The sequence below is a fragment of the Nansenia antarctica genome (assembly GCF_963989245.1).
Source record: "Nansenia antarctica genome assembly, chromosome: 2".
NCBI classification, from domain to species: domain Eukaryota; kingdom Metazoa; phylum Chordata; class Actinopteri; order Argentiniformes; family Microstomatidae; genus Nansenia; species Nansenia antarctica.
The window spans coordinates 37,803,498-37,829,597 of NC_137675.1; the positions used below are offsets into that span (position 1 = coordinate 37,803,498).

Consider the following 26,100-nt stretch of genomic DNA (forward strand, 5'->3'; position numbering starts at 1 on the left):
AATGGGCAAACCGCACACCTACCACTGTACGTCGTGGGGGGCGGCTTGTCATCTCTGCTAGGCCGTTCGTGGCTGGCGGAACTCCGACTGGACTGGCCCAAGGTTCACATGCTGAACAAAGGGGAATCCCCTCTGACTGCTATCCTGAACAAACATGCGGAGGTGTTCAAAGAGGAACTTGGAAAAATGAAGGACATCATAGTCAGTCTGAACATCAAGCCAGACAGCAGACCCAAGTTCCTGAAAGCGAGACAAGTCCCATACGCCATAAAGCCAAAAGTGGAAGCTGAGCTGGAATCATTGGTCAAGAGTGGGGTGCTGGAGCCCATCAGTCGAAGTGAGTGGGCCACTCCCATCGTACCAGTCATTAAAAAAGATACTTCGGTGAGAATCTGCGGAGATTTTAAAGTCACCCTGAACCCTGTGCTAGAGGCTGAACACTATCCACTCCCTCGCATAGAGGACCTGTTCACAGGCTTGGCTGGAGGACAAAGATTCAGCAAAATCGACCTCAACCAAGCCTACTTACAGATGCAGGTCGACGAGAAATCTAGAGACCTGCTCACCATAGTCACTCACAAGGGCCTGTACCGATACTGCAGACTACCTTTCGGGATTACGTCTGCACCGGCTCTCTTCCAGCGTGCGATGGAGCAGATACTGAGCGGCTTAGACGGGGTCCAATGTTATTTGGATGACATACTCATCACGGGAAGGACAGAACAGGAACATCTGGGGAACCTGGAGGCCACACTGCAGCGACTGGAAGAATATGGATTAAAAGTTCGCAAGTCAAAGTGTGAGTTTTTCCAGTCTTCCGTCGAGTATCTGGGTCACGTGATTGACGCGGAGGGCTTGCACAAGGCTCCATCCAAAACCAAGGCCATTGTGGAAGCACCAGCACCTCAAAATGTGAGTCAACTCCGCTCTTATCTGGGGCTCCTCAATTACTACGGGAAGTTTATCCAGAACCTGTCTTCTCTACTGCGACCCCTACATCAGCTGCTGTGCCATGGGCAAGCCTGGGTATGGACTCAACAATGTGAGGCTGCGTTTGAGATAACGAAACGGGCGCTGCTGGAATCTGACGCCCTGACACATTTTGACCCCGCACTGCCCCTACAACTGGCGTGTGATGCCTCCCCATATGGGGTGGGAGCAGTTGTTTCACACATCATGCCCAGCGGGGAGGAACGGCCAATTGCATTCGCCTCCCGTACACTCAGCAAGGCTGAGAGCGGCTATGCACAAATAGAACGTGAAGCACTGGGGATTGTGTTTGGAGTAAAGAAATTTCATCACTATCTCTTTGGGAGAAAGTTTGTTCTCCTGACAGACCATCAGCCCCTCACAACAATCTTCGGGCCCCACACCGGCATTCCATCCCTGGCGGCGGGAAGGATGCAAAGATGGGCCTTGTTGTCTGCTCATGACTACGACATCAAATACCGCAAGTCGGAGATGCACGCCAATGCGGATGGCCTCTCGAGACTACCCCTGCCTGTGGTCCGTGCCGAGCCGACACGGACCGGCATTTTCTACTTCAGTCAAGTTGAGGAAGCGCCCATCACAGCAGCTCAAGTGAAGAGACACACCCGGAATGACCCTGTATTGTCAACGCTGATGGATGTACTGATTACCGGTAGGAGGGGAGACCTTCCCGAGCTCAAGCCCTACCTCACAAGAAGGAGTGAACTGTCTGTGCAGGCAGGATGTCTCCTCTGGGGACGCCGGGTGATTATTCCGCCTGTGTTACGGAAAAGGCTACTACTGCAGCTACATGAAGGACATAGTGGGATCGTCCGCATGAAGGAGCTTGCGAGAAGCTACTTTTGGTGGCCTGGACTGGATGGTCAGATCGAGGAGACTGTGAAAACATGTACGTCATGCCAGCAGGTGCGCTGCATTCCGCAGCCAGCTCCCCTCCATCCGTGGGATTGGCCGGAGGCACCATGGCAGCGAGTTCATGTGGACTTCGCTGGCCCGATGGAGGAGAGGATGTTCCTGGTGGTGGTTGATGCCCACAGTAAGTGGCCGGAAGTGGCGATAATGAGATCGACCACAGCAGAGAAAACCATCGAGAAACTAGGAGAGATGTTCAGTCGATTCGGGTTTCCAGAACAGCTGGTGAGCGATAACGGGCCCCAATTCGTCTCACAAGAGTTTGAGAGATTCCTGGAGGCAAATGGAGTACAACACATCCGCTCTGCCCCCTATCACCCATCCACAAATGGATTAGCAGAGAGATTTGTTCAGAGCATGAAAAACGGCCTGAAGGCCTCACAGGGACAAGGATCTCTCCACCAGCGGCTCAATAGGTTTCTGCTGTCATACAGAAATATACCGCACTCAACCACTCAAGTCGCGCCGGCAGCACTTCTCATGAAGAGACAACTCCGCACCAATCTCGACCTTCTGAAACCCCCAAAGACCAAAGAGACTGTGCACCTGAAACAACAGGCTCAGGTCAAGAGACGTGAGCAGAGAGCAAAAGAAAGGACCTTCCGGCCCGGTGACCGTGTACTGGCACGTAACTATAACAACCGAGCTAAGTGGACGCCTGCTACAGTCCTGGAACAGACCGGGCCGGTGTCTTATACAGTGCGGACCAAGGATGACCTAGTCTGGAGGAGACACACCGACCAGCTTCTCGCGGGGTCTGCAACACCTGGGGAAAACACACCAGTGGTTGCTGCTGAGCCAAGCAACCGGGGCAGCCCAATCCAGAGCACACTCATCCAGGATACACCAGGTACAGTGGAGCCTGTTGACTCTGGATCCACTTTCACCGCTGTATCGGAGACAGAACTGTCGCCGTGTTCCACACCGAAACCTGTTCCGGATACAGACAGTGTAGTTCTGCCGGATGGCCGTACTACTCATCGCCAGTCACAGAGAGAGCGGCGACCGCCGAAACGCCTGGATCTGTAGTAGGGATGTGACAGACCCTCAAGAATGGGGCATAATAATCCCCTGGGTCATGTCAGGGTTTGAGTAGTCTGTAACTCATTCCCTTAGAATAAGATGAATGGGTTATAACTAGTTAACATAGTGATCTTGTTGTTGTGATTGGAGTTCTGAGCGATTGTTAATTTCAAGGGTTTGTTAGTGAGCCTACTTGTTCATTAAGTGGGGAGGAGTTGTCATGTACTTATACTACCACCTTGTGGGGCATCCGGGTACTGCCTAATATATATGTATGACGTGTTATCCGTTTCCGTTGTCGACTAATAAAGTTACCACCATTACAGTAACACGGTCTCCAGCTCCTGCTTGCTCTACTATATAGAAAGTATATTTAGTTATATCTACATACCTAGTTAGGATATAACAGTTGGCTGCATTGAAAAAGCATCAGTTTCTTAATGCACAGGGTCTTAACGATCTACAGCAAGCTGTGAAGCATAACCAGGACGCTATTGACAAGGTTATCCTACTTACGTCTGTAAACAGCCAATGTTTGCAAAGGCTAGAGTGTAATGGGTTGACTTATAAGGAAGATATTGACAATGTTGTGAGACTTAATGCAGTAGCCACTCATCAATATTTGCAAAGGCTAGAGAGCAACGTGGGTATTTTAGAGCGTATGGTGTATAGTGTAAATGTCTGGTTGGGTCAAATTGAAGCCAAGACGACAGCGCTGATAACCAATGTAGCAACTCTGTCTAGTGCCCTATCAGAGGTGACTGGTCTCAATTGGGTGTCCGCGTATACGGCGATTATGACTGTTTTAAAAAACGTAAGAATTCAACAAGACCCTACTGTGGCTGAGGCTAGAGATGCTGAATTGGGGCATGCCCCCCAAGCATCGACCAGTTTTACAGATGGTAATGGTTCAAAGAGACCTAGGGTGTAAGTCACCCATATTTAGGCGTAGTGTTGTGTAAATATGAATTGTTTTCATTTATTATTTTTCATCTAACTCTTCTTAAGTACCTACTCATTTCTTAATATTGATTTATCTGTATTTTATACTTTTTGATAATGGAGCCTCAGGACAAGAGGCGTAGAACAGACATCCAGGGGTCTGGGGTTTGTCCAGATACACAGACAATTAGGTCTAATATTGAGGCAATTAGACTTATCAATCAACAGCTTGCGAGTTTTAACACACAACAAGCCACAATTGAACAGTCTAATATGACAAACAGAGACAGCATGTTTTTAACAAGACAGTGTCATGGTGACGCCTCACCCCCCACAGCAGATGTGTGTAACATGGGCGTCGTCAGCTTGATTAATTATGAGCTTGCGAGTTTTAACACACAACAAGCCACAATTGAACAGTCTAATATGGCCAACAGAGACAGCATGTTTTTAACAAGACAGTGTCATGGTGATGCCTCACTCCCCACAACAGATGTGTGTAGCATAGAGTTAATCAATCAAGGTTTTAAAGCATTTAACAGTCGACATAGTGTAGACGGTGGTACTACACTAGCAGCTAGTCAAATAGCAGCTAGTCAAATAGCAGCTAGTCAAATAGCAGCTAGTCAAATAGCAGCTAGTCAAATAGCAGCTAGTCAAATAGCAGCTAGTCAAATAGCAGCTAGTCAAATAGCAGCTAGTCAAATAGCAGCTAGTCATATAGCAGCTAGTCAAATAGCAGCTAGTCAAATAGCAGCTAGTCAAATAGCAGCTAGTCAAATAGCAGCTAGTCAAATAGCAGCTAGTCAAATAGCAGCTAGTCAAATAGCAGCTAGTCAAATAGCAGCTAGTCAAATAGGTGGTGCCCTGGGGGTTTGTGGTGTAGGGTCCAGTGTTAATATTGCAAATAGTGACTCATTAAATTCACGAGATGTTGAAAACATCAGATTGTACGGTGGGATTGTGGGCGAATATAGAGTTACAGTCAGACCCCATTTCAGGGGTTTAACATTGAACAGAAACCTCAATTTTAGAGGGGTTGCTACGAATGACATTGTTACAGTCTAATATGCAGATCTGCCTAAATGACACCCTATGGCAGGAATATGAGCATGAGGACCTGGAACAGTACACGTCGTCGGTTCTGAACCACATAGTGAACTGCACCAACTCAGTCACCGTGGACAAACGGGTCCGGGTCTACCCCAACACGAAGCCATGGATGACTGGGAAGGTCCAAAAACTGTTAAATGAGAGGGACAACGCCTTCTTCGCAGGGAAGCGCACACCGCTGTACAGCTCCACCAGGGCCAACCTAAAGCGCGGCATCAAAGCGGCCAAGGCAGAGCACAGAGAGAAGATTGAGGAATGCCTCCTGAGCAACGACTCCAGGCGGATGTGGCAGGGGGTTCAGCAGATGACAAACTTCAGAGCCAACAGGCTCACAGCCGCAGAGGACGACCCCCTGCTGGCGGGAAAGCTGAACACCTTCTACGCCCGGTTCGACGAGGGGCGAACGGAGGAAACCACAACACAGACACCACTCTCTCCAGCTCTCAGCAGCCTCACCCTCACAGAGCACGAGGTGAGACGCATACTGAAGGCGGTGGACCCCAGGAAAGCCTCGGGGCCGGATGGCGTCCTGGGACGGGTGCTGAGAGACTGCGCCGACCAGCTGGCCGGGGTTTTCACCAACATCTTTAACCAGTCCCTGTCCCAGGCCACCGTCCCACCCTGCCTGAAAACCTCAACTATCATCCCAGTCCCGAAGAAAAGCACGGTGAGCTGCCTAAACGACTACCGCCCGGTGGCACTCACACCAATCATCATGAAGTGCTTCGAGAAACTAGTCCGGGCCCACATACTCACACGCCTCCCGCCCAACCTGGATCCATACCAGTTCGCCTACAGAGCCCACAGGTCCACAGAGGACGCCATAGCGACGACTCTCCACGCCACTCTATCCCACCTGGAGAGGGGAAACAGCTACGCGAGACTGCTCTTCGTGGACTTCAGCTCCGCCTTTAACACCATCCTTCCAGACAGGCTAGTGACCAAACTACTAGACCTGGGTCTATCACACTCTATATGTGCGTGGATCAAGGACTTCCTGACCGACCGCCCCCAGAGGGTGCGGGTGGGCCCCCACACCTCCACAGCCCTCAGCCTCAGCACTGGGTCACCCCAGGGCTGCGTGCTAAGCCCCATCCTCTACAACCTCTACACCCACGACTTCACCCCCATCCACCCCAGCAACTACATCGTAAAGTTTGCAGACGACACCACCGTGGTGGGATGTATCTCGGGGGGGGACGAGGCGGCGTACAGGGATGAGGTAGAGCAATTGAGCAAGCTGTGCAAGGTTAACAACCTGCTGCTAAACAAGTCAAAGACCCAGGAATTCATCGTAGACTTCAGGAGGAAAAAGTCCGAGATCCTGCCCCTGCTCATCGACGGAGAGAGCGTGGAGATAGTCTCAAACCTCCGATTCCTGGGACACAACATGCGGGATGACCTGGCCTGGAAGGACAACACTAAAGGCACCATCAAGAGGTCACAACAGCGGCTATACACCCTGAGATGCCTCAAGAAACAACACAGCAAGAAGGAGATGCTGGTGGCCTTCTACCACGGCGCAGTGGAGAGCATCCTCACCTTCGGCATCTCCAACTGGTTCCACAGCTGCACGGCAGCGGAGAGAAGCGAGCTACAGAGAGTCGTGAGAACAGCACAGAAGATCACCGGCGCCCCCCTCCCCTCTCTGGAGGAGCTGTACAAAACACGCTGTCTCAGGAGGGCCTCCAAGATCTCCAAGGACCCGACCCACCCTGGGCACGAACACTTTGTCAAGCTGCCCTCGAACAGGAGGTACAGGACCCCGGCCGCTAAGACAAACAGACTGAAGGACAGCTTCTACCACAGGGCCGTCAAGGCCCTGAACACAGAAAAGGCCTAAGTTCTGGGCCCAGGACAGTCCGGACGGATTGTATGGCAGCTAGTGCTGAGGCACAAACATGTACATTTTCAAGCCTGCAAACTGTGACACTTTAAAATAATGTGAAAAAATACTTTCTTGTGAAATATGACAACCCTAGTTGACTATCTGTGCAGTATAGTACAGTGGATTGTGTACATAGCCTCTATTGATGTAAACCAGCTCCTTACCTTCTTGTGATTTTATGCATCTATGCTTTTTCTAAAATGTGTTTCTTTTTCCTTTCCTAAACACCAGGGGAGCCTCCCCTCCTAAATTTCGTTGTTTGGTACCTGTACTGTAGCAATGACAAATAAAGTCTATCTATCTATCTATCTATCTATCTATCTATCTATCTATCTATCTATCTATCTATCTATCTATCTATCTATCTATCTATCTATCTATCTAAATACATGGATGGCATAACAGCCAGAATGACAGAGATCATAGATTTTAGCAGAAGGGTGGGGGGTGATAATGCATCTCTGAATATTACCATAAGAGGTTCTAGCATACAGAGCTCTGTTAACAGACTGTTAAACACTAAACAAGGTTACGATAGCGAGTTAATCTTACAAGAGTTTGGCAAGATTTTACAGAGTAATGACAACATTATGATTGATGACAGCTTAGAAGCTGTAGTCTCTATTGCACGTAACATGAGTGGTGGAGGCCGCACAAAGAAGCTGACCAGACTAGCCCGTGATGAGATTTTGATCAGAAAGAAACTAAATGTATACTCTCCAAACAATACAGCAGACAATATGTGTTTCTCACACTGTCTAGCCCGACATATGAATCCTAATGTGTCCGACAGAGCAATACCCCGCCTAGCGACCGAAATACATGCAAAAGCAGGGTTTACACAGGATGCTGAAATAGCCCTGGATGGCATAGCCTCGTTTGAGAGGGTGTTAGATGTTAAAATAGCTGTAGTAACCATGAGTGTAAACAATCAGATGCAGTGGTTTATGACAGGTAGCGCGTCAAACAACAATAACGCATACTTGTACCTGCAAGACAATCATTACCACTTAATAACTAGTGTCCACAGGTTCTTGGGGACCAGCTATTTCTGTAAACATTGTTGCCAAGGTCACAATAGTTATAGGTCGCAACGTTGTCCACATCATTGCTCGACGTGTGCAACGGAAGGTTGTTGTGACAATGGTAGATCGTGGGTGTACTGTTGCGATTGTAACAGATGGTGTCATTCCCTAGAATGCTACAACAGACACAAAGAGAGTATGACCACCCCCAGAGGTAGCACAATACCATCACAATGCAATACATTGATATTTTGCAAAACCTGCGACCGAATTTATCACCGCGCAGGTAAAAAGCATAAATGCGTCATAGGTAGATGCAAGTATTGCAGGGTAAATCTCGTCCCAAATTCCAAGCATGAATGCTTTATACAGCCTATGAAAGCTGGTAAGCCAAACAACAAACTAATCTTCTAAGATTTTGAAACTAGATTTGAAGACGGCAAGCATGTTGCTAATTTTGTCTGTGCTATGACATACGACGGTAGAGAATTCCATGCTACGGGGGAGGATTGTGTTGAAAAACTTGTCAAACATTTCAGAAACAGTTTGTTTGAGGGCTATACATTCATTGCTCATAACGCTGCTGGGTTTGACCATCATATTCTGGCAGAATATTTATAGAGCGTGGGGTTGGTAGTTAAAATCATAATGAGTGGGGGTCGATTGGTGCTAATGATTGATGATGTGTTCAAACAGCGTTATATTGATAGTTATTCTTTTATACCTATGAGGTTGTCAAAGACCGTTGCTGCATTTGACTTACAAACCCAGGATAAAGGCTTTTTTCCTCACAAATTTAACAAACGTGTGAATGATCGTTACATAGGCCCATACCCTTCAAAGGACATGTACGGCTTTGAGTATATGTCCGATAAGGATCAAAAGGTTTTTGACAGGTGGTACGAGGGGGTCAAAGATGAGGTGTTTGACTTTCAGAAACAGTTGCACGCATATGGCGTGAATGATGTTGTATTGTTAAGAGAGGCTTGTCTAAAATACCGGCTTGAATTCCTGGCGTGCACAGATGTTGATCCATTTAACCAATCAACACTAGCCGCCTGTTGCATGGCTGTTTACAAAACACAATTCCTGCCAAAGGATCTTGTTGCCTTGACTTATGACAATGCGTACATAAAACAACACAAGACCTATTCTGCTGTGTCGATTGAATGGTTGGAGTATGTTAAACACACTCGATCTGTTTGTGTACAACATGCTTTAAACGATGGGGAGAGAAAGTTTGGGGCATACCACGTTGACGGCTATTATGAGAAAGACGGGGGTAAAGTGGCTTTGGAATTTAACGGTTGTTTCCACCATGGACACAATTGTAAACATGATCCAAATCATTTAAACCCTCTCCTTCAAAAGACATATGGAGAATTGAGAGCAGAGGCCGATGTGAGAGCCGAGACACTTGAGAGGGTTCATGGGCTGACTGTCGCGAAATCATGTGGGAATGCCAATGGCAGAGGGCTAAACGCCATGATCAGCAAGTTATTAATTTCATGTCAACATACACACACACAGAGCGATTGAAACCTAGGGACGCACTCTACGGGGGCCGTACTAATGCCTATAAACTCTACCACAAGGCTAGTGTTGATGAGAAGATACAATATCTAGACTTCACATCGTTATACCCCTTCTGCCAAGCTCGTAAGTCTTACCCAGTGGGTCACCCCCAAATCATCTTCAACGATTTTGAGCCCCTGGAGAATTATTACGGTTTAATCAAGGCTACTGTATTACCCCCCAGAGGGCTGCTCCACCCTGTTCTACCCTATAGATGCGGAGGTAAACTAATGTTTCCCTTGTTCTGCAGCTGTGCAGAGAGCGAGAATCAGTCAGGGTTGTGTACCCATACAGATGACGAGAGAGCCATTTCAGGTACCTGGGTTAGTATCGAATTGTTAAAATCTATAGAGCTTGGTTACATAGTCACCAGGGTAGACGAAGTATGGCATTTTGCTCAAAAGAGTGATGACTTGTTTGCAGGATATGTAAAAAAATTCTTGCAATATAAGCAGGAAGCCAGTGGTTACCCTGAACATGTTGTGTCTGATGTCGACAAGCAAACCTATGTGGATAATTATTACGCCAAGGAAGGGATAAGACTCGATCCTACCAAAATAGTTTTAAATCAGGCCAGACGATCTATCAACAAACTACTCCTAAACAGCTTGTGGGGTAGATTCTCCATGAGAGAGAATCTCCCCAACACTGAATTGTTGAAGGATCCTGAAGATTTTGCTAGATACATATTTTCAGCCGATGTGGACTTGAAATACTTTGCATTCATATCTGACACAGTTGCATTGGTCCAGTGGGCTCATGCTGACGGGGCTTTATGGAATACAAAGGATATCAATGTCTTTCTAGGAGCTTTCACAACTGCACATGCCAGGCTCGAGTTGTATGATCTGATGTATAAACTGGATGACAGACTTTTGTACAGTGACACGGATTCGGTGATCTTTGTAACAAAGCCAGGTGATTGGGTCCCTCCACTAGGCCCATACTTGGGGGATTTAACTGACGAGATAGGGGGCGGCGACCATATTGTGGAGTTTTGTTCAGGGGGGCCTAAAACATATGGTTATCGAACTTTAAAGGGTGTTACATGCATGAAAGCTAAAGGTATTACCCTGAACGCTGAGAATTCTAAAGTTGTTAAACTAGACACTCTGGTGGAGCTAGTTGATCATTTCGTAGCCGACAGGAACAGCACAAGTCATGTGTTGACCTGCACTGAAAATATTGTACGTGTTAAGAAATCTCTCACATTGAAGAACACAACCGTTGTCAAGAGGTTTAGAATAGTCTACAACAAAAGGGTTTTAATGCAAGACTACACAACCTTACCGTATGGTTTTTGAATCATGGCCGATTTTGGCAATAGTGATTTTGATTTTAGACTACAGCATATGTTCAGCTTGCTGTTGTCGGGCCCTTCTAACTCGGGTAAAACCTATTTTGTTAAGGAGCTGTTAACTAATGCAGAGCTTTTACTCTCGCATCACATTGAAAATATTGTATACATATATGTTTGCTGGCAACCGTTATATGATGATTTGTTAAAGATTAGGGATATCAATTTTGTCGAGGGGATTCCCGAAAGACTAGACAATGATGAAATCCTGCCGGTGTCCAATAATAATTTGTTAATCATTGACGACGTCATGAATGACGCCAGTAATAGCCTCGAAGTTGAGAAGGTTTTTACCCAGTATGTTCACCATAGAAATCTCAGTGTTTTATATCTAGTACAGAATTTGTTTTTCCAAGGTAAAACCAGTAGGACAATTAGCTTGAACACAAACTATTTAGTGTTATTTAAAAACCCCCGTGATAATAATCAAATCTCTGTATTGGCTAGACAAATGTATCCTGGTAATACTAAATATTTTATGGAGTCATTTAAAGATGCTACAGAAGCCCCTTATGGGTATTTGTTGGTTGATTATAAAGCTAAAACGCCAGAGGCCTATCGTCTCAGAACAGCGTTATGCTCCCCTTATCAGGTTGTGTACAAACAGAGGAAGACGAGTGGCTGAAATGTCTGAATTCTGAATCCAGAATCTCATAGAGACTTGTTGTGGCATGATTGGGTCTAGATTTGTTATTTTAATTTCTTTTATTTACTTGTTTTTTGTTTTAACATTTTTAACCCTTGTTAACATTGTGAATGTATTTCTGCTACAGCCAATTTGTATACAATGTTTGTATTTTTTATTTTTATTGTGAATGACTGTGAATGACTATGTTATTGTTTGACTAAAACCCCTTGCGCCAATTTGTATACAATGTTTGTATTTTTTATTTTTATTGTGAATGACTGTGAATGACTATGTTATTGTTTGACTAAAACCCCTTGCTTGACTAAATAAAAACGATTGTAATGATACATGAACTCTGATAATTTATTTGACCAACATTTTATTGACTTGCACAATCTTACACAATTGTCTGAACATGTTGAACACAACTAAACACATTATGAACACACACACACACACGGTTGCAACTTTTTCACAAAACGTGTTACCATTGTGTCATTTTTAAACAGATTAGAAGAATATTTAGATAATCAATCTAATAATTTATGTGGTATATGATAGTATGATTGATGGTATTAGACAGAGGGTTCCTGAAAAGTGTCTCCTGAGACACCTGGGGGGGCTGGGACAGCAGGGACAGCTGGGACAGCTGGGACAGCTGGAACAGCTGGGACACCTGGTGTCTCAGTGTCTCAGGTGTCCCAGCTGTTCCAGCTGTCCCAGCTGTCTCAGCTGTCTCAGATGTCGCTCATTGAGTGAGGTAGGCTAAGGATTTATTTTCGTGCGTAAAATGATACAGTTCTGTTTTTGACTTGACAATCGGTTGACAACCGTGCTGATATGAGGTGTTGAGGTGAATTCCGAGTAGCCTACTCACAGTAGGCTTATAATACCTGCCCTGTATTATAAGTTCACCCGTTCGCCAGGACTCGGCTGTGCGTCCAAGCATTTGGGTACCGTTAGTGCGTTCTCAAAAAGACACGATGATGAAACAATCTCAATGCTCTGCCAAGCAACATCTACAACCCTGAAGTGTTTAGTTTTCAGGGTTAACAAGTTTCAAATACTCATGTTGTCTTACATTTTTTCCCGATGTCTATGTATGACACATCATTTGAAAGCTTACAATCTGGAAATAACACGATTACTTTGATTCATTTGATTCATGTTTTGTTGCGATAAAGCCAATTGTTGCCATTACTACAATTTACAGTCTATTTCTATAAACATGTTAATAACATTGTGAATGTTGGCGATAGCTGAACATGTAATATGCCAGGGATGGGGTAGTCACTACTATTGGCCGCTACTATTGGTATAACTTGGTATAAATTGGGTGTCCAAGAGGTCCGCTAAAAGACAACTGATGTTCTAACAGGTCTATCTGTAATTTACAATGGCAATTTTGGGATGCAGGGTATTTTGGGATGCAGCTGGTTGGAAGGTATCACATTCAGGTTGATCAAACCTGGCATTCTAGATGTGTTTTTGCGGGGGTGTCCTTTTGGCAAAGTTTGACAGGATTGTACACGTTCCCCATTTTGCGCAGTCGATGTCGACGCAAACTCTAGGACCATTCTGGTAACCAAGATTGTCAGAGACCAAGATTGTCTCTTGCTGTCAGAATGACGCTTCAGAGAGAGAGGGGTTGGGAGTAGCAGAGAGGCATGAAAAGCAACTCGATGTGTCTGTCTAACAACAGAGGCTGTCTGAACGCATATCTGACTGCTGATACGAAACCCCCGTTCACTCTCTTAAGAGTTAGAGTTAGAGTCAGATAGATATACATAGATGTACTATGTACATACTTTTTTAGGGAGACAGTATGACATCCCCTGTCCACATGAAAGCCCGAAAGGACATGATAATGTGAATATTATATGTTATTATATATTGTATCGACCGGAGAGAGAGTTCGCTCCCACTGGGCATCTTTTCCTCTAATTTCATTTCTAACCCTAAGTCTCTTTCTAACAACAATATTCGTTATTTAAACACAGCTAGACAGCTACATTTCACCCCTAGTCATTTGGGACACCCCCCCCCTTCCTAATTAAGGGTTAGGGTTAGGGTAACCCTGTGTGTGTGTGTGTGTGTGTGTGTGTGTGTGCGTGTCAACTAACACCTGCGTCTACTATCGTTTTGGCCCCCCTTCCTAAACACCTGCGTGTTCTGAGCAAATGGCGAGGGTTAATAAAACCACAACGCGGGGGGTAAATAAACCCCCCCTTCTGTAAAAGAGCCCATGTTTTATGACCCCCCCCCCCCTCATAAAAAAGAACAAAGGAAATCGAGATCAAAGAAAAGGGCCCCATACTCACTACTTCTTCCCCTTCCCAAAGTGTATTCTTGTTCATTCCCTCTGATAAAAAATAGGTAAAAGCATTGGATTGGTGTGAGGAGAAATCAGCTTTAGGTGGAGTCTCATCCACGTTTCTTACACACCAGTCCATTCCTTTTCCATTCCCAATGAGGGGGACAGAACATTACAAGTGCACATTACAGGGAGAAGGGCGGATAATTGCAATAGTAGAGCCTCAGAGATTTTTGGGAGAATTCCAAAGTCATGGGAGTTGTAAACTGACCGTTGTGGGAGACGTTGTGCAGGAAGGAATCGTCCACCAGGAGGCAGTGGCCCTCTGACCAGCACTGAGGTTCTCCTCCCACCACCAGCTCACACTGAGGCGGGGTCTGCAGGCCTGAGAGGGAGAGGATGGATTTAAATCAATTGGAGATCACTGAATGATACTGATTTGCATTGCGTTTTTCTTTTAAGAGATTTTACATTCCATGTAGGCAGTCCTGGCTCAAGCTATTATGGAGCCCTCAGCAAGAACTTTTGGGTGCCCCTACCACACCTGCAACACAGTATGACTATTTATAGGTATGTGTTTTGAGTTGTCATTCAGAGCATTTATTTGCAGAACATGACAACTGGTCAGAATAACAAAAAAGAGTTCGGGTTAGGGTTAGCAACACATTATTCATGATTTAACTTAGGAAGTACGGTATTCAGAAATCAATAAACTGGATTAACCCAGATTTTCAATCATATCTTTTATGCATCTTGGCACGCATGTCTTTCACATTGCTGTTGGGTGACTTTATGCCACTCCTGGTGCAAAGAAATCATGCAGCTTTGCTTTGTATGATGGCTTGTGACTATCTGTCTTCCTCTTGATCACATTCCAGAGGTTTTCAGTGGGGTTCAGGTCTGGAGATTGGGCTGGCCATGACAGGGTCTTGATCTGGTGGTCCTCTAACCTTACCATGGTTGACCTGGCTGTGTGGCATGGAGCATTGTCCTTCTGTAAAAAACAGAAGGAAGGAATTTTTCTTCCAGGACAACCTTGTACATGGCTTGATTCATGTGTCATTCACAAAGGTCAATCTGTCCGTTTCCAGCCTTGCTGAAGCACCCCCAGATCATCACTGATCCTCCACCAAATTTCACAGTGGGTGTGAGACACTGTGGCTTGTAGGCCCCTCCAGGTGTCCATCTAACCGTTAGATGACCAGGTGTTGGGCAAAGCTGAGAAGATGACCTGACTCCAGTCCTCAGGTCCAATCCTTATGGTCTTTTGCAAACCTCAGCCTGGCTCTTCTTTGCTTCTCATTGATGAAGGGCTTTTTTTACTTTTCTTCTAGCTTTGCCTGACTTCAGCCCTGCCCCTAGGAGTCAAACTGAGTCAGTTTCAAGCCGTCCTCGCCATGCACTTCACCCCAGCAGCCATTTGCGATTCTTTTTGTAGGTCACTTGATTCTTGAGTCATTCTATGGTGTTTGTCACTGGCAGGGACTGGGGAGTTTGTCAGGATCAAGTGGAAATTATTAAATATGAGTTGGTAGTGACATCCTAATCTACACAGTGCATAATTAATTCCTATCCAAATCAGAGGCTTTATAAAAACAAAGATATTCATTCCCAAATGACATTATCCTTGCGTTAAGATGGACTAAATTCAACTTAGGGTTTGAATACTTAATGTACAGTAAATGAGGTATCTCTATTTTAATGAATGAATTTGAATGAATGTACTGAAATGTTACTGTACGTAGCCAAAGCAAACTAACAACTACTCCAAGGATTCAGAGACAGATTGTCATGGCAATGATGTTCAAAACCACACTAATTGTAAGCCCAACAACAACTGTGATGTGACTGGAAGCCCTCTTTACTCACCTAGGTGGCAGCGTAGGCGGGTGTTGGTGGGGCCGTACGAGCCACCCAACGTGGCCCCGGGCCCTAACAGCCAGAACCCGGCCGCCCCGAGAGAGTTGCTGCTGATGAAGGTGCGGAGGGAGAGGAGGATGCGGTAGGTCCAGGGGCAGGAGCGGCAGTTTCCTGCCACACACACACCAGCGCTGTACAGGGGAAACACTGCCTGACCCTAAGACAGACACAGGTAGTATTACACACACTTTGTGTCACACACAAACCCCACTTCACCTGCACACCTATAATGCAACCCCTATAATGCCCACATACTGCTGCTGCTATACACATACCCAAATTGGCATTGACATTATGCTTATGTATTTCCTTACCTTGTCAGCATTCTATGGACAAGGACTGAGTTGAATCTACTATTTTGGGTTTGTTTATATAATATACTTTATCTATCTATACAGCTTTTTGATACATTTTATAATTCTTACACTATAAGCATTTAAATATCCACTGTGTAGAGTTTTTAAAATAGAGCTAAATGCCCATGATATCGTTAGCAATCTAGGAATAACATTGAATGAATTTCATTAATAAAGAATATCAATTGGAAATGCTGTTTTAGTCCAGACAAGGTGCTTTCTAAAAGTGAGATGGGTGCTTATATGTGACAGGGCTTGGTTAAAAAGTCCTCAACTAGGGCAAAATCTTTTTTCTGTTTTCTCCGTGTTATGAAAGGGTAGATTGTAAGCTTTAAAATGATGTGTCATACATTGAAATCTGAAACAAGTTGAAGAAGTCATGGATAGTTTAATGGTGATACCCCCTGAACCACCGTACTGAGATATCAAAGTCTCAAAGTCTTCAGAGACGTTTTTCACAGAGGTAATGGGTGGGAACAATAGCTGGTTAACTCCACCCTAATCACTCCCTCAAGACAACCACACCCTCAAGACAACCACTCCCCCATTACACTACCTGTCATTACCTACCTGTCATCTGTCAGTGGGGTTGTCAGCTAACCCTCAGGAAGCAAAATTGCAGGGCTGACACGTTTAAATAGCTAAATAATAATAATAATAATAATTCAAGATTCATGATTCATCATCATTTTATTGCCATGTGTGCCAAAAGTTTATTACGTCCCATTACAAGTACAAGAGAGTAAAATTCATGGCAATGGAAAAAATACAATTGAGATACAAGATACAATTGAGCAATACAATAATAGAATGGTAAAAAAAGTATAATGTTGTCTGTGTGCATGCATTTATCATTATAGTCCATAAAGCATCTAGTGGGACTTCGGCGTAGTTCCTTCCCATCCCATCTGGGCATCAAAGCTGTAATAAAAAAAGAAGACAGTACATTTCAAATGATTGCCCACTGTTACCAACACCACTTTTACGAAATAGCCTACTACTATCTTCACAAAATAGAATTGCTTATACAATGACAATGACAAATACCTGAAGTGCTGGTGACTCTCATCAAGGTGTCATCTCTCAGAACCTCTCACCTCCTCATTCTGTAACACAAATTTCAGGTCAGAGGTGTGGACACTTCTCTAGTGTAGGTTTTCCATAGACTCAGTATACTGTACTTGTACTGAAGTAGGCTAGTGAAATCATTTCAATTCACAGTATTATTCTACAGCAAATCTACATATCAATGAATTAATCATTCTTTTTGATTCCACATAACATTACCGTTCATTACAAAAGCATTTACTTTTTCTATAATCTATTACATCTCTAACAAAGCTAGATAGCTAGCTAACAAGCTAACACTTGTTTGGCTAGCTGGTACACACAAACACACTAAAATGGTGCATGAAACATACTGTACAGTATGTTGCATGTTTAGTAGGTCTGCAACAAATGTATTTATTCATTATGTTTTATCTTTGACAACGTATTTCTTCCTCCCACCATCTCATTAGTTTTGTAGAGGGGTGGCATAATTGTGGTGAGCAGTTTCAGTGGTTTGATAACTGATGCTAACAAATGCGTTATCTACCTTACTCACAAAACAACAAATAACTGTTTGGCTATCCTAAGTAAACAACACAAAAGCCTAGTATATGTAACTCACTAAAACTTACCCAAGAACACAGCAGAAGGTCTGTCTGCAGACGACTGTCCCATGAAAGTGAAGTGGAGATCAATGTCTGAAATTCCGTTGTCATCTGTCATCGTCAGATTCGGAGTTCGGAGTTCCCGTTCAGAGTTCTCGTTATGTATAGTCCAATATGAAGGAGTTCATTAATTGCCCACTGTCGATATTTCTGCCTGCTTATGAAATTCTGTTGATAGCATTAGCGAGAGTTTGAGCCTCCATCTTGTAAACTTGTAAACAAACGCAGATGGCTCCTTACATACAGCTGGGGTGGGCGTGGCTACACACACTGCCACACTAATACGAATAATTTTTTTCACAACAAGACTTGTTTGGCTCGATTGTGAGCTTTCAAAATTGCCGAGATGGGGACCTATTAATGAAACCCTGTCACATATGCTTCTGTCTGTGTGAAAATATGTTGTTGTTGGGTTGGAGTGTTGCAAGCTGTAATGAGAGAGAGACTATGCCTATATCCTATATGCTGCAATTCTGTAATAAATCTATTCTCCTGAGGACCCAGCAACCCGTGTTTGATGTCTATCGTTGATCCTGAAGAGTGTGTTGTTGAGGGGCTGTTTTACATTGAACGTTTGGAATGACACAACGCAGAGACGAGAGACATCTGAGATCAACATCCTCCATAGTCAATAACCGAAACAACGATCAGATCCATCACTTACCATTCGTACGTTTTGTGGATATGCACAAATGTGTCACTATTAGAAGACGTAGCATACGTACGTTTTCAGATGTTCAGTGTCGCCAAAGATACGTTTAAATATGTATAAATGACATGAGTTTAAATATGTATAAATGACATGAGTTTAAATATGTATAAATGACATGAGTTTAAATATGTATAAATTACATGAGTTTAAGTATGTAAAAATTACATGAGTTTAAATATGTATAAATGACATGAGTTTAAATATGTAGAAATGACATGAGTTTAAATATGTAGAAATGACATGAGTTTAAACATGTAGAAATGACATGAGTTTAAATATGTAGAAATGACATGAGTTTAAATATGTAGAAATGACATGAGTTTAAATATGTAGAAATGACATGAGACATGTAGAAATTAGTTTCAACAGAGACTATGTTTGCTCTCACATATTTGCTCCCATATTCCTCTAATTTCTTTTCCTCTCATTTCTTTTCCTCTCATTTCTATTCCTCTCATTTCATTTCCTCTCATTTCTTTTTTTCAAATATTTTTTATTCTGTAAAAATAGAATGGTATTGTGCTGTGAGTGATGCTTTAAAACAAATACAATTCAACCCTAAAGCTAAATAGGACTGATATAGTGAGAGACGTTGACTGAGTAAGCCTCCCTCAACATGCTGTTTTCCATTGTTGAGTCGTAGTTGAAATTCATCAAGATTTGTAGCACAGCATTCGTCACGGTAAACATGGTGCATTTTGGTGTTTTTAGTGGTTGCTTGAACTCCCTTCTAGACACAAAGTACATTTTTCCAGAGCAAGAAAAGTCTGAGTTGTCATGCAGGGGTGACATTTGTGCAAGTTTAGGAGACTTCACTGCAGCAATGCAGCAAACAATCTGTGTTGTGAGATGCACACTTCACTGACAGTTAATTATTGAATACATATTTTTGTAAAAATAAATAAAAATAAATAAACATGCATCATAAAGTAAGATTTCCAGTGGTCTTAGTACCCATCAGTACCAATAGCTCCTCAGAGCAGCTGGGGGAACACTTCTTCAGTCGCTACGTTAATTTCTAAATGGATTTGTCCTTAGCTTGAGTGTTTTGCAATTTAGTTTTGTCTAAAATGTTTGCGATACATACCCTAACTCTGACTCTAACCCTAACCCTAACCCTAACCCATATTGAAGATGCAAGTTAATCAATAATGATTTGGGGTGTCTAAAAATTGCTCTTTAAGCTAGGAATACCAATCCAACTTTAAAATGTGCAGACTGACATACCTATAAACATGTAACGTTGAAATGTGCAGACTGACATACCTATAAACATGTAAAGTTGCCTGAATTTACATGGGTTACAAGACTGAGGTTCTTCAGGAACTTTCTAGTTTCGTATTTACAATAAGTTGACTGCAACATAATGACACTCAAAGATTTTGATACTTTGATGTGCACCACCATGTTTTATATATTCTTTCCCTGTAAAATAGCTCATTACATCATGAATTACAACTGCTCACGTTCTCCAATCATAATAAGGCCTTGGTAAATTGTGCCTGCCTTGAATGTAAACTCATTTGCATACAGTACCTCAGCAGTGGAATGATAACATTTGTGGACAAGTGAACTCACCTCTTTCCAGCCTGAGTAAGTAAATAGTATCTACTTTTAATCTTGGGTTACTGATAGTCAGGGCTGGACTGGCCATCTGGCATACCGGGCATTTGCCCGGTGGGCCGCGGTAGTTTTGGGCCGAGCCGGCCGGCAATTTTTTATTTTTGTATTATTTTTTTACCAGCCGGCCCGGCCGAAAGCTACCATCGGAACGGCCCATAAATCGAAAGCTACCATCGAACGGCCCATAAATCGGGGACAGCGGCCCATTGGACAATTTTCGATACAGACACTGGGCTGGCCCAATCAACAGAGAGAGAGAGGGGGGGGGGGCAGGGGTCACGCACGCAGCACCAGACCTCCGTCTCAGTTTCGCGGTAGTTTTGGGCCGAGCCGGCCGGCAAAATAAATTTAGTTAGCCTGGATAGTGGATACTGAGAGAGATGGAGCACAAAAGCACACTAAAACGGAAGGGAGGCTGGGAAAAACTTAGGGAGAAAAACAAAAAGAAACTCGAGGCAGAAGCTGCCAAATGTGTAAACATTAGGAACATGATTTTTGTTTTACTCTAAAGCTCAATGATAGGTGTCATGGTTTCTTAGGTTTTCATTTTAGAGACATCTAGTGGACATTTTATTGATTGATTGATTGAGAACTTTATTAGAAGATTTGCAGAAGTAGGTACATGAAAGTACATATTACATACAAGGTCAACTAACAGGATAAAAACCCAAGAAAGCCACTGGCTTATTTCAATTGGGGTCCTTGATGACATTACATTTGTTACTGCCTTTATTCAGTTTCGGTTTTGTTTAGTCACATGACGTGAGCACACTGTTCAGACGTGATAGTAGCTCGTAGCAGCAGCTAGCTGAGAGAAAGAGCTCCGGAGAATCTCTTTGTTTACATTCTTGCCCTGGAAAAGGCTTTGCTTATAAGTTGCCTTTTCTTTTCTTGTTTAACTACAATGTATAATGTATATGTTTATAAATACATAGCTTATATTATTTAAGTATAACTATTTGTATTGCTATATTGATATTATATGTTGGCTACATACTGTTGATGTTGAAAGTGTAACAGTATAGTTTTGAGCATTACAGTAATTGTACTCTTATGTTTATTTACAGTTTTACAAAATAACCAAACGACCACTCATGTTTCTGAGGATTTAGTAAAGAACTAAACTTTACTCCAGCGTCTGAGGATTCATTGATGTGTCAGTGTGTGTTCGCTATCGGTTGAAGTTGCGCCCTGGTTACGCGCAGTGGGAACAGAATAATAGGCTGATAATGAAAAAAAAATCCAGAACAACAAGGCTGCGTTCGTAAATTCGCTCTGGAATCTGATCAGCATTCATGGAACGCCTCTTGTCCAATCAAATTACTTGGTCCCTTTATGACGTCGGACCCAGTGTGCTCTCCGGCGCTCTCAGAGCAAATTTACGAACGCATCCCAAGTGTATCATGGCGAGTAGAGTAGTGCTGCTAATGTTGGCGACAGAGAAGAACTCGAAATGCCTCCCTCGTCATTTAAATCCCATGTATGGGAGCACTTTGGCTTCTCTGTCAATTATAACAATGACGGACAAAGTGTGGTCGATAACAAAGTTACGGTGTGTAAGCGTTGTGCAACGAGAAAGTCGTACGAGCACGGCCACACATTTGCCGCGACATAACCCTGGTGTGTTGACGGGAGGCACGAAAAAGGCAGCTTGACAACTTCTGATAATGGAGCCAATTTTTTCATACCATGTTTAAAGTAAGGTTTCACTTTATTATTTAGTTAAAAGTGGCATAAAACATGTTTATTTGTCTGCTTTAAAGAGCCCGGTGATTCACTGCTGCAACCAGGTGCCTCCCCCCTCTCTCCTACTGCATCATTTAAGTTGAATGTGTGTTTCTGTTTAATATGTAGCCTAATGTTTGAGTGTAGAATATGTTATGTATGTATGTGTGTGTATATATATATATATATATATATATATATATATATATATATATATATATATATATATATATATATATACTGTATATATATATATACAGTACAGGCCAAAAGTTTGGACACACCTTCTCATTCAATGTGTTCCCTTTATTTTCATGACTATTTACATTGTAGATTCTCACTGAAGGCATCAAAACTATGAATGAACACATGTGGAATGATGTACTTAACAAAAAAGTGTGAAATAACTCTAAATATGTCTTATATTTTAGATTCCTCAAAGTAGCCACCCTTTGCTTTTTTGTTGTTAATAAAATAAAAATGTTTTGTTGTTAATAAAATATATAATAATAATATTAAATATATATATATATATAATAACATATTATTATTAACACATATTATATTTAATATTATTATTATTATATATTTTATTAACAACAAAAAAGCAAAGGGTGGCTACTTTGAGGAATCTAAAATATAAGACATATTTAGAGTTATTTCACACTTTATTGTTAAATACATAATTCCTATGTGTTCATTCATAGTTTTGATGCCTTCAGTGAGAATCTACAATGTACCAAATAGTCATGAAAATAAAGGAAACGCATTGAATGAGAAGGTGTGTCCAAACTTTTGGCCTGTACTGTATATACTGTATATACACACACACACACACACACACACACACACACATATACTGTATATACCAGTTTTGACATCTTGAATGTTGTTGGGTTTTACACAGTAAAAGTGGTGTTTTTACAGAATTCGAGGAAAAAGCTTTTTATTTTTATTTGTATGTTTTGTGTTGATTCGAAAAATGATCCGATCCGTGACTCAAAAACCGTGAGTTAGGTGATCCGTTACACCCCTAGCAGCTGTACAGCTGGGTTTCTGTTAACCGGTAGGTTATTACTACTACTACTAAATGATCACCCTTGTCTCTGTCTCTGTTTCTCTCTCTCTCTCAAAGGTTGCTGTTGCCGTTTGTTTGAAAAATTTAACTGGACTTAACAGTCTTTCTTTTTTATTTAGCAGTGAGTTTACAGTCTATAATGCATTTATTACTAGTACTTAAATATTTGAATTCATTATATATTATTTAATATAATAAAACATTTGAAATTATTCTTTGACTTCTGGTGCTTTTTCTTTGATAACATTTTACTTCTACTATACTTGAGTCAAGTATGGAGATTGTGTACCCCATGGCCACCACCGCCAGTCAAGAGTGAGTGAGTACACTGGTCTACTTGCACTGGTACCATTGCTTACTGCATGTAGTCGTCTTTGTAGTGGTTTGGGGGAATACTACAGTTTGTCATATGACTGTACAGCACAGTATATAAGATGAGTATATAAGGCAAGTCTTTTTGTGCTGGTGGGTGTGGTCCGACCGATTGGGATGGGCCTGTCTGGGCCACAAATGCCAGGGCCTAATTTTTGTCCCAGTCCAGCCCTGCTGATAGTGTGATAGCTGTTTTATTTTCTAAGCTGTTGGCCTACAAAGCACTTTCTACTGAAACCACTACAGATTGAAACTCAAGAGATTCTCTCTAAATTTGAATGCTTTATCAGACAATTTCAGGTAGGCTACAAGTGAGTTATATGAATTATCTGTGAAATGCGATAGGTTAGCTTAATTAGCTTCACTTTATGCTTCATTCATGTTGCTCTGAGACAACAAAATACAGAACAAAAAGTAATTTCAGTCCGACTTGGTAGCAGAAAAAAGGTGGAACAACTTTTTCGGGGGAGGAAGTGAGCCTCCTACTCTCTGTATGTATTGGCCCCAATACATTTTTTTAAAACATTTTGTACCTTTGGTCCTAGACATGTCCACCCCATCTTTGGGTCAATGCCCCTTTGGTAGACTGCCTGGAACTCAGCCAGGATAATAGGATAGTTGGACTCCAAGACCTCGATGTCATGGCGATGGGCGTCACGGGGGAAGAAGGGAAGACTGGGGACGTCGGGGAGAAAGAACAGATGAGGCCTCTGGATCAAAGAACGATCGTTTAATGTGGCCTGAGAAAGAGAGAGATAGAGAGAGAGTATCAATAATGTAAACCAATATTCCGACAGAAGGGTTAGACTTCCTGCTGATAAAGCATATCTACCATCAACAACGAAACATAGAGTGGCCAAAAAACATTCGGCGAGCCGTTGCAACAGAGCAAACCGCCAGGCTGTAGACAGCTACAGCACACATGCTTTGTGCAGTCACCCCTCCTATAACACTACTGGCATAGAGCTGAAAGGACAGGTACTTCCAGACTGAAGTGTCTAGAGCAGCGATTCCCAACCTAGGGGCCGCGGCCCTCCGGTGGTCCGCGAGAGTACTGCAAGTGGGCCGCCAAATCATGCGCGAAATATTTTTTATAATATTTGTTTCTTTAAAACCTTCAAAAATGCATCATCAGTGTGCTACTACTAGGCCTATGTATGATGATTGTATGATGATGCATATGAAATCTCCAATAAGAATAAGAGAATAATGTTGAAAAAAAAAAAATGTACGCGTCCGTAAAATGCCTGTGTGGGCCGCGAATAACTTTGAGATTTTTAAGTGGGCCTTGAGTCCAAAAAACGTTGGGAGCCGCTGGTGTCGAGGTAGTGAGTAGGGGGGGTCAGTTTGGGAACTGGGGGGGGGGGTGATCCTTACCTCTCGCGGAGCCCCTTGTGGATGCGTCCCATGCCCGCCCAGCTGTACCTCTTGGCGTACTCCTGCAGCGCTGCGTACAGCTTCCTGCAGCTGGAGGACGCCTGGGCGGGGAACAGGGCGTGGCTCAGCACCGGCGTCAGGTAGGCGCGCCCCTGGTCCTCCTCGTCCCCTGTCTCCGCGGCGATGCAGGGAGTCCCCCGGTCTCCGCTGGCGACCGCCTTGGACGCCGCGCGACACTCCGCTTCCCACACAGCTGCCTGCGCGAGACAGCACGGAGCACCTGGACTTGCCGGACTTGAGCTTCCCTTGGTGGGCTCGGCCAGGGGCCGGCGGGTCCGAGCCCACCCGGTAACAGTACCATAGGAACAGGAGCAGCAAGGTCCACATGAGTCCACTCAGAGACCGGACCCCCTGTTCCGTACAGGGCACCAGGGGGATTAAGTCCATTGGCCAGTGCATTCAAGAAAGGTAGTGATGAACAGAAAGTTAATGGAGGGAGAGGAGAGAGAGGAGCTGATAAGAAGTGATGAGGATGAGGAGGAAAAAGAGAGAGAGAGAGATCACATTGTTACTGTTGTTATTCCCCATGCACATATTTAGGGATGGACTGGGAAGTGCGGTGGCTTTGTTTGGAGCCTGCATCGTCTGGGCGACTCAGGACTGTGTTGGTCTGGGCTGGAGCCTATAGACTCAGGACTGTGTTCACCACTGGGCTAGAGCCTATAGACTCAGGACTGTGTTCACCACTGTATGTATCTTTGCCCATCTGTGCTCACTGGCAGTGGTGGATAATCTTCAATATAAACATAATTTTAAAAAGATCATCAGGAGATCATGTGGAGCATGACCACAAACGTGGTTGTTTGAACCTGTTGAACCTTGACCTAGGGGATTAGGGTAGTATAGATAGGTTATTCTCGCCTGAAGAACTGGGGTTTCACACTTTCAAGATAATTCAAACAGCGTTCTTATTTCGTGTATTAAGGGCCAATCCCAATTCATATTTCATCAAGCCATGGCTTCATTTCTAGTGCTAACTATGACTTTGTTTCGAGCGATTCCAGGACCAGACTAGCTTTGAAGCCGTAGGGGTACCTACCCCTTGATTCCAACATGCATTGCGAATCATCTACACAAATGTTATGTCGCTCTATTCAATGCGGAAATGTCATTACTTTCTCTGTAATTACTTATTAATAAAGATTTGAAAATTTATGATAACCATCTAATTATCTTAGTTTAATGTCATTACAATGCATTATAGACCTTTTCTTTATAACAAGCATAACAAAAAAAATCGCTTTTATGTCGAGGTGCTGTGTCTAACGTTACAGGCTGATTTGTGGACAGTCGCGCATATGACATATTTCCATGTCTGATGTCTAATGTCTAATGTCTGATGTACTAATGTCATTTCAATGCATTATAGACCTTTTCTTTACAACAAGCATAACA

The 26,100-nt window shown here is 43.3% G+C and overlaps 1 protein-coding gene across 1 annotated transcript in view; it reads right to left on the minus strand.

The window, feature by feature from the left end:
- Nucleotides 1–25,104, minus strand: part of asphd1 (aspartate beta-hydroxylase domain containing 1) — a gene marked incomplete at both ends in the record, with an annotated part of 38,052 nt that extends 12,948 nt beyond the window's left edge. The window contains 6 exon segments of the mRNA XM_080524801.1: nt 14,039–14,152; nt 15,637–15,844; nt 23,802–24,008; nt 24,646–24,647; nt 24,650–24,887; nt 24,889–25,104. Coding sequence (XP_080380927.1) covers nt 14,039–14,152; nt 15,637–15,844; nt 23,802–24,008; nt 24,646–24,647; nt 24,650–24,887; nt 24,889–25,104 — 985 coding nt within the window.
- Nucleotides 25,105–26,100: the final 996 nt, after the last annotated feature.